The 10,178-nt window shown below is 37.9% G+C and overlaps 1 protein-coding gene across 1 annotated transcript; it reads left to right on the top strand.

Annotated features, from left to right (window-relative positions):
• The first annotated feature begins 1,678 nt into the window (after positions 1-1,678).
• arf3a (ADP-ribosylation factor 3a) lies at positions 1,679-9,376 on the top strand. The gene is made up of 5 exons (XM_059333423.1): positions 1,679-1,724; positions 3,873-4,057; positions 5,575-5,685; positions 6,701-6,825; positions 6,936-9,376. The coding sequence occupies exons 2-5, from the start codon at positions 3,910-3,912 to the stop codon at positions 7,095-7,097; spliced, it is 546 nt and encodes a 181-aa protein (XP_059189406.1). The 5' UTR covers positions 1,679-1,724; positions 3,873-3,909; the 3' UTR covers positions 7,098-9,376.
• Positions 9,377-10,178: the final 802 nt, after the last annotated feature.

Below are 10,178 nucleotides of genomic sequence, written 5' to 3' on the forward strand. Positions count from 1 at the left end.
ACATTTTTTTCTTGTTTTTTTCTATATTAAGTGAAAATGCCATAAAAAAAACTGTAAAATGACCATATTAAAAATATTAACCATAAAATGGAAAGTGAAATCTGTAAATTGATATATAATGGGATTATATCTTTTTTCCCACAGTATTATTCAATTGCTCGATTGTTAAGTGAATTCTATGTAAAACAACATACATCATATTGTTGAATGCAAAAAAAGGCAACTTTCTCTTTTTTTATTTTTTTTTTACAGTAAAACTTTAAACTTCATATAAATGTAAAAAGAAATCATAAAAAACAAAACAGTTAAACATATAGATGCAGAAGTTGCCAAACACACCATCATATTAAAGTAAAAATAATCATTATTTTACAGATATAATTTTTTACATTTTTTAAATACAGATATTAACTGTATATAATCCATGTTTTTAAATTAAGTATACATTAAATGACTTACATTTTTCAAATGTTACTTTACAGTAAGTGTTTGGCAACTTTTGCTGACTTTTACAGTGTACATTAGAGCTACAAAACAAAACTTAGGCACCAAACATCAAACATAAAGTGCCCTCCTACACTGCTGGTAGGCCTTTTTACAAAAGCTGAGCTGGGTGAAAAACTTAGAAACAACAGGCTGTAAACAGGTACTGAAGTTTTCCTTCATCAGACATATTGAGTTGGATGGCGTTCAGCACCAGAGGCAAGATGCCACATCTCACCTGGTCTAGTCAGGTTAAGGTTGATATAGTGTTCTGCAGGGTAAATACATTGTGCTGTACATTTTCAAGTAGTACTGTTTTAATTTGACAAACAAGATGATCTATTTACACATAAATATTGGATGCCTGCTCTGCCAAATGTTTTATAACATTGATTAAGTGAATGTGTTGTTGCTTCCTGTCACCTCATTATTTGTGACACACAGAGAGGGCTGCTGCCAGGAAGTATCACTTGGCATCCTATTACAGTCAGTTATTTACTTATTCATTAAGATGATTCCTGTTTTAATTATTCAGGCATGTTTGCCTGCAGACACTCTGTTACATTTCATATTGGTTTAGCTGTTGCTCTCCTGCTGTTGACAGCACATAAATGACATTTGGACAAATTCAATGTCTATTTGTCGGTAAAGGATATCATGTAAATAATCTAACCCCCCCCCCCCCCAAAAAAAAAAAAAGAAAACATTAAGCAGGTTAAGATAAGACTTTATTTATCCAGCAATGGTGAAATTCTGTTGTCACAGATACATAAATATACATACATTATATTTCCACATCATATACATTAAATATTTACATGGCTGGTACTGAACATTATTATTAATATTGCACAAGTGAAATTAGAATCTGAATATGGACAGTATATCATAAAAGCTTATAAAAACAGATATATAATAGAAAGTATACAGGAGAGGTAAGTAGAGAGTGTGCTATTTAATATGACGATAAGTATAATAATATAATAATAATTAAAAAAACAGGTCGATGCTGATGTTACATACAATTTCTCATGTTTTATAAATAGAAAATTAAATTACAGCTGCCCTCCAGGAATGCTCCTGGCTTTTAACAAGTCATCAGAGACGGCAAACGTGAGAGGTGCTCTTGAAACACCAAACTATCGCGAGAACACACAGTTCCACAACCGTTAACCATCGCGAGAGTATCATCCAGTCCTGCTCTGCCTGAATCCAGCTGGTAGCCTGCCTGCCGTTGACGGGTAAGTGTGAATGAGATGCAAATGGTTGAAAACGCTCAAAGACAAGTAATTAAAGGTAACTGCAGCGTGTGTATCGCTGTTTTAACGCCTCGCAACTTTGTAACGGTGAAATGAACGACAGTTAATCGACGACATCAGGCCGACTGGTGTGGTTGTCGTGACTGTACGAGCGGGATTACAGCACACAAATTGTCCCGGAGGTTTTTCTTTAAACGCCGAAGACGTTAGCTAACAATGTCGCTAGGTAACTACGCTCGAATGATTTTAATTTTTACGCTGTAAACACGGTAATTTGGCTCATTCAGATTCATCGCCCGCTCGGACTGCAGCATCAGCCGTCTTCTCCTCGCGTTATGACAGATGTACATGGCCACTGCAGCTGTAACAGGCTGTGCTAGCAGCTACAGCTTTAGCATTTCATATAAATGAAAGGATGCGTTGCTACTCAGTGATGGCATCAGTTACAAGCTCGTCATTAAAAAATAAAGACTCTCTGGAGTAAAAGGGGGGGATGCTCCAAGTGCCGCACAGTGAGCTGTTGGTGCATTTTGATGTGTGCTAATTTTGGAATATCACTCATTTAGCAAAAAAAAAAAAAAGTCCCTCAGGTGGTAGAGTATGTTAGCACAAGTTGACAGCAGATTTGGCCTGTTAAAGGGGCCACATAAAGACAGGAAAGGACAATTCAAACTCCTCACCTTAAAGGGGAAGTACGCCCATTTTAAAAATCCATTCCTATGGTCTAAAACAGTGGTTACCAACCTTGGATTCCTTGGAGCCCCTATGTGTGTCCAAGACAAGTCTGAAAAATGTCTCTTATCAAGAAGTAAACAATAAACTCAACATAAGCATAACCCACATTCAGAGGTCACAGACATGTGGACTGCAAAATAGACTCATATTCTAAAGTGCAGGCCATGTGTTTCTAAGTGCGTTTATACAGACTTTTGATTATTCCATTACCTGTGTTATTTATGATTTTTTTTTTTCATTTCACATACACAAATATTATTTGAACAGCCTCATAAGCTGTCTCAACCTCAAGCAGACAAAGTTTTGCGCACCCCCTGTGACTTCTGGACCCCAGGTCGGGAACCCCTGGTCTAAAAGACAATCCAAAAAAAATTAGCTCTACAACTCTCTCCCAAATCCAAAAGCTAGAGTGCTAAAACTCAAATGTAAACATACACACCATATTGTTGGATGTACAATTGAGGCAACTTTCTTATCTTCTTTTTTTTTACAGTTAAACTTTGAATTTAATCTAAAAGAAAAAGAAAAGAAAGAAGAAATCGGGAAAAAAATGGAAAAATGTCTGGCAGCATTTACTGTCTTATTCAAGTCAATTTTAAAATAATGATATTTACTGTATATTATCCATATTTTTAAAGGAATTATCTATTTCACTATTTTACAGTGTACTCCTTTGCCATCACAGCTAAAAAAAGGGTCATGTCACGAAAAATGTAGGGTCCCAGAAATGCAGCCTTTGGCAACTATTAAACATGCTACTGGGTGTGAAAAGTGTGTCAGTAAGTAAAATGTATATAGCATATCAGCCTCCTGTTAATTTTCGTGAAGAAGGTCCAGACTTTTTACCTGACAACATCACAAGTTTGAGATTTACTTCACTGGTTTCTGGCTTTAAGAGAGAGTAGCTCATGTTCACACATAATGATTGAACATTTCTGAGCCATAGGTGGTGTTCTCCTTTAAAGCTATAGTCCATCTCACAACCTGAGGTTATGCGTCATTTGATGTAATACAAATTGACTGTTACATTGCCATTTATTCATTTGCCAGCAAACAGCATAAAAGGTGGTTACACTGCACCACATGAAAGCTGATCCGCATAACAGAGATCCAGTATGGCGGCCGATTTCCCCTGTGAGCTGTCAGAGCCTAGAGCAACAGCCTTTAAGTCAGGTCAGCTGCCTGCCGAGGTGTGAAGTACGCTTTTACTGGCTTCCCTCTGAGGTGGCTTCAAGCCCTAACGAGGTGGTAATGTTGAGAGTTGCTTTTGAAGAGCTACTGTGTCTCACCGCATGATTTTTTTTTTTTTTACTTTCTCTATGTGGTTTTGTTTTGGCTGCTTTGTTGTTGTATTATATATATGGAAAGCGGTCTCTTAAGTTCCCTGTGTCACAGTTCTATTGCAGTTGAGGTAAGAGAGCCGCTGGTCATCATGGGGAACATCTTTGGCAACCTGTTGAAGAGCCTGATAGGCAAAAAGGAGATGCGGATTCTCATGGTCGGGCTGGACGCTGCTGGGAAAACCACCATCCTCTACAAGCTGAAGCTGGGGGAGATCGTTACCACCATTCCCACAATCGGTGCGTAAGGACATGATTCATTACTGATCATTTTAGATTAAACACAACTAAACGTTACTCAGCTTGTTTAACCTTCTGAACCCCTAGCAATTTTTTTGCTGTTTTACATTTTACTAGTGTTGCACATCTCTCTGTGATGAACGATTCGATTCGCATCTAGATACACAGGTTACGGTTCGATTAAAAAACAATATACTATTATTACAGACCAATTCGATACAAATCGATAGTGTAACAACGATTAGATTTGATTTGATTCTACGGTTAATATTTGTTGTAGATATTTTGTAGTGTGTAATTTACAAGTTTTATATTTCATTTATCTTCTGATTCGCCATGGAGTTGAAAATCTGTTTAATTGTGGTTCTTAACAACAAAAAGACAACAAACATCTTTCTACATTTTTAATAATGTAAAGAAAAATCATTCTAGAAGCTTTTTTCCCTTTCATGATCTGTTATTTCCCCCATTCAGATGTATTATGGATACTATTAAAGTAAAAAAACAAAACAGTGGAGAGTCTGTCTGTCAGCAAGAAACACTTTTACATCGTTTGTCATTTCCATCAGTCCCACGTGAGGCTGATCATTCCTGAGTGTAGGTTTGATACGAGTGACATCGTTTACATTTTCCCATAATCATCTAACCTAATAAAACATTGGCCGGTGTTCAGCGGACACAATCATATTCTGGGATATTAAATAATGAATTCATCACCAGGATAACATAAAGGCATTCCCGTGCCTCTGAGCAGGACACAGTTCACAGTTTAAATACAGAATGCAGGTTGTTATTCATGTGCAGGTGTTTGTTAAACAGAGAAAACACTTATTATTATTAGTGCATGTCTAAAGCTGTTAAAGCCGACTGACAGCTGATCCAGCTGTGATCCGCTGCCGCCGCCATTAGAAACGGATGTCGCTTCACGTGACGCTTTTGAGGGAAGGACATCTCATGTCTCCTAAAACTTTTCCTCTCTCCTCGCTTTGCGTCGGGACTTTGCGTTTGGGCGGGACTAAGACGCAAGTGAACGGTGCAAGTGAGGGAAGCGGGGATGCAAAATAAGAGACTTGGGAGAGAACGGAGAGACCCATGGAGTTGCGCGAGAACCGTTTCATGAGCAGCTTCAGCTCTCGCATTGTTTTAGAGACGGCAACGCAAACTGTAAGTGTGTGAAGCCGCCAACCGATTCCAAGTCTCGCGATACCCGATCCATGACTCTACAACCGATTAACCTAGGAATTCATGGCTGATTTGTATTGATTGAGGAGGCAGCTACCGATGCAGCCGTAGCTCTCACTTGTTAAACCGAATATCCGGTCGCATCGGTTTATCATTCACAACCCTACATTTTACTTACTGTGGTCTTGTATTCCACTAAAATATATAAGTCCTGCACCTCTATGTATCATGGTTAGATAACATAATATAATCATTTTAATGCCACACAACATAAAAACAGAGAAAGCGCAAGTTGAATTTATATGATTTCTCACTTTGATTTGTTTTTCTTTCAGGTTTCAATGTCGAGACAGTCGAGTACAAGAACATCAGCTTCACCGTGTGGGACGTGGGTGGCCAGGACAAGATCCGTCCCCTGTGGAGGCACTACTTCCAGAACACCCAGGGTGAGCCACCACAGCGGTCCTATATATGATGCAGGAGTCAGCCATGTTGGAGCTAACAGTGCCACTCTGTCCTGTGGCAGATCCTGCAGCACCTGAGGTCACATCTGACTAATGTTCTCGATGAGATCATTTGCATACAGCCTCCAACTGTTTCAAATGATTATCGTCTTAGTCATGTTGAAAGCCTTGGCCATGAACAAGCTTACAATATGTTTTTTTAACAATATGTCAGCCTATTGTTGAACAGTGGAATACAATTGATTTCAGGGTCGAAGAGCTGATGATTTAATCAGCAGCTCATGGCAGGCCGTTGTATGTTGTGATTAAATCACAGCCTGGCGCAAATATCACTGCCTAAATTAAGCTATTGCTTTTATAAAATTGTCATTAAGTATGGAAGTTAGAGAAACATTTCAATAATAGTTTTCTGTTAACCCCCTGGCATTTTTTTGCCATTTCTTTTCTTTTCAGAGGCAATAGCAAGCTCAATTTTAAGCCGATTTAAGGCTAACCATGTCATGATATCATATCAGTGGGTGAAATAACACACCAAAGTTAGTTAGTTAAAATATATTTTTTAACCTATTCTCAAATTAAAATTTACCACCAAATGTGCGTAATGTTATCACCCCAAAAATTGCAGCTACAACTTATGGGACATAGTAGAGCTGGAAATGGACTTCGGCAAGCCAAACATTAATGTTCTGAACCCTTATACACCTTAATAGCTTTTAAATTAATATTCAGGTTCCCAGCTTTCAGATGATGTACACCACTTCTATGTGGCATTTATCGTTGACCTGCTTTCTCCCCCTAACAACCCACTGCCCACAAGGGGGTTTTTCACTATAAAATTAGCCCTCCTATTATGGCTGCATACACTTATCATTACTAATCTTCAACCTCATAGACTGTATATAAAGATGGACAGCACAACTTCACTTCCTCTCACTGTTTGAGTTATCTGTTTTATAATTTGATTTTACCTTTAAAAGAGACTTATCTTTCCCTGCAGGTTTGATCTTCGTGGTGGACAGCAATGACCGTGAGCGGGTGAACGAAGCTCGGGAGGAGCTGATGAGGATGCTGGCTGAGGACGAGCTGCGGGATGCTGTTCTCCTCGTCTTTGCCAACAAACAGGTATGGGTGTCCTTGTGTCCTTCTCCTCCTTTGTGAGCCCTACTTTCTGCACCTTTTCTTCTCACTGAGGCCTCCTGATTGACACACTGATGTGTTTTGTTTTTGTTCAGGACTTGCCCAATGCCATGAATGCTGCAGAGATCACAGACAAGCTGGGCCTGCACTCCCTACGCCACCGCAACTGGTACATTCAGGCCACCTGTGCCACCAGTGGAGACGGTCTCTATGAGGGCCTGGACTGGCTGGCCAATCAGCTGAAGAACAAAAAGTGAAGGGTCTGGTCAGTAGAGTGGGGAAGAGCCTGGGTGCCAGCTCCAGGTAGTGGTTATAGAGGATCCATTGTGTTTACATGGAAAGGCAGTGCTGAAAAGCTCCCAGGGGGTGACTCTCAATGGCTTTCTCCCCCCAAACATATACTTTAATTTCCTTATTTTGATAAATTTGTTTAGTTTGGATCTGCGGTGAGCATTTTTAAATATTTACAAACCAACGGTGTTGACCTAAATGACTTACACGCTGAATACATAAATATCGGGATGTAATAATATAATGTTACTGTAAAGGCATATGTATTTCCCCTACTTTGCAGTCTCTTTGACCTCATCACCTTTTCATTTGTTGAAAATATGATGACGTAGACTCATAATGGCAGAACAACCTTCAAATACTTTAAACTTAATGTAAATTATAAAGAATGTCATAATACTATAGTGGGAGTACAACTACTATCTCAGAATAATATCACATTGTTTAAAAACAATATACTCATAATGGCTCAGATAGATGTAAAGTTGTAATTTTCCGTCCATACTTATGTTTTACCACCAAATGATGTGCTTCAGAGCTCAATTTGTGCTAAAATATTAGGTTATTTTAAATTTAATGCAAATGTATTTATTGATTTAATGCATTTATATTGTAGTTTGGATTTTATTTATTTTTTCATGATTTCCTGATGACACACTGGACAGTCTTAGACAATTTATACTTTTGTCAACATGTATTTATTTATTTATTTATTTATTTATTCATTCGTTTACTGTTTTTGTTTTCTAAGTGCTTCATATGGTTTCTCTCCCTTTATTGCAATGTGCATTTACTACTGAGGCAGCTGGTGATAAAAGAAGGTATCACTGTATATTATTGCTTCCCAATCTGCATGGAGATGGAGAAGATCCCAGTACTGGCTCGTGGGCTTGTTAGAGCTGTGAACTACTGCAGGCCGCTGCTGTAAATAAAGATTTGTTCCTAGTTGACTTGCCTGGCTCAGTAAGGGTTAAAACAATTTGTCTGGCGTCAGCGAGGTGTGATAGCTGAACTGATACAAATGACAGAACAGGCACACTGTACCAGCTCTGTGGCTTATGAAGAAAAAAATGCTGCTATTGGCCTGTAGAGAGAGATGCAGCAGAGCATGTGATTGGCAATATCAGAGCGCTTATATGGTTTCTGAATGTTTATTTTTTAAGTCAGTTTGTGCGAGCAGCTGCATTATATCCGTAAGAAGAACTCACATTGCTTGTCATCCTGATTTATTCATCCCCAATTGGCGTGACATTATGTGTGTTTCTTGTGTTTAACTGTATCTATGTATTCTGTTGCACAAAATAACTCTAAATGCATTATTGTTGTACAAACTGTAACGTCTGTTTTATTTTTTCCTGTATTTTTGAATGGAGTATTTATTTATTTTGGAACAAAAAAGCAAGTGTTGATTTTAGTGTCGTTTTTCTTAAGTTGCTAACTAGATCCAGACAGTCGTCTTTTTAAAGTGTAAACACAAAACCACATAATTTGAAAAAAATTGGAGAGAGGATGATAGTAATACTGCATCATAAGGCATGTTAATACTGTACAAGATCTGTAATAAAAGTGAATTATAATAGCCTGTTTCCTCAGACTATATTTGTTAGTCTAAATTACTGCTGCTGGTTGGAACAATGCTGTACTGATAAATGTTATGGATTTAGTGTAAAGTTTACTGAACAACCTAATATGCAAAAGCATGCTTTTCTATGTCAGCGCAACTGTATATATGTTTATGTAACAAGAAGAGTATACCATGGTATTCGCAGTCCAATTGAAAGTGTTGTTGATACACCTGTAGATATTGGGGTCAGTGTGTTGGCAGATGTGTATAACTGACAGCAGCTTGTGTGTGTGACGTGCCCTCTATTACGTTCAGTTTAGTGTGAAAATTGTTTTTGTGGCCTTATATTGCCGGTGGTTAATTTCTCTTTGATAACAGGTTTGTATGTAGGAATGTCCAGCATTCGAGTATCTCACCTATGATCTGTAACACTGATGCACTCACTTGTGGCGAAAAAACCCCAATGTCCTTAACGAATATTGGCAGATTTTAACTTGAAAAATGTAGAAAAGCCAAGACATTCCAACTGATACTCAAAAAAGGAACAAACTGAAAATGGATTTATGTAATTTAGTGGAATATTATCAAGAGGAGGGACAGCACAAACTGGTGCAAAAGTGTTGAACGATTTAATGATTCCTGGCACTACGTCGATCAATCAATAAAAAGACCAAAACACAAGTTTGCTCTGCCTCTTTTTTTCTTTGATATCATTCAGACTTTGGTTGATTTGAGCTTCCTAGTGGAGACCTCATAAGATGGTGCATATTTATCTGTTTGATGGTTCCCATGACTCTTTAAAATCCTCTAAAATTTGAAAAAAATAAAATAGCACAAGGACTTTAAAGTTTTTAAAAATTGACCTAAATAGACATGGATCATTAAAAGGGCTGGAATTAATACATTCTTTTGCAGAAGTAGAAGTTGTTTTTAAACTTAACATTAGGCTTTGTTCCCCTGTGTCCATGTGTGCCTAAAAAATTCTCAGTGTTTCATTAATCGATCATGATCCATGTATCAAACTAAGCAGTGTTGGGTCCTTGAATTGGAGGGAATTGGGCCTGGGAAGTTCTTTAAAGGGCCTTGAATTTGATGTTGAAGAAGGTTATTTAGTCAACCTTTCCCCCACTTTTGATCAAACCTAATTTAAAGATCCCCACCACATGAAAATGCTCTCTTTGAATAATATTTCTGTCTGATATGTTTTTGCTACAATAGTTAAATTATCTAGTAAAATATTCTTTTAGTTACATTCACTTCTCCCTTATTAAAAATACATAATCTAATGATTTATTAGTTAACTTTGTCAAGATTCTGACTTCAGGACTACATTTTAATTAATTGTACCAGTTGCCAGCTAAAGCCAGCTTAATTAACAGCACATATTACAGGCTTGATTATTGAAAATACACTGGTGCACACAGGCTGGGAGAGAGCAGGTCAAATAGGCGGGAAGGACACGTCGTCTTTCTCTGTTGGCCTT

Source organism: Centropristis striata, chromosome 5, assembly GCF_030273125.1.
Source record: "Centropristis striata isolate RG_2023a ecotype Rhode Island chromosome 5, C.striata_1.0, whole genome shotgun sequence".
Lineage (NCBI taxonomy): Eukaryota > Metazoa > Chordata > Actinopteri > Perciformes > Serranidae > Centropristis > Centropristis striata.

What these genes read in the sequence shown, in the direction of transcription:
- arf3a (XM_059333423.1), top strand. Translation starts at nt 3,910, where the DNA reads ATGGGGAACATCTTTGGCAACCTGTTGAAGAGCCTGATAGGCAAAAAG. An exon ending in TACCACCATTCCCACAATCG is followed by an intron (nt 4,058 to 5,574) that starts GTGCGTAAGGAC and finishes TTTTTCTTTCAG; the next exon opens with GTTTCAATGTCGAGACAGTC. An exon ending in TCGTCTTTGCCAACAAACAG is followed by an intron (nt 6,826 to 6,935) that starts GTATGGGTGTCC and finishes GTTTTTGTTCAG; the next exon opens with GACTTGCCCAATGCCATGAA.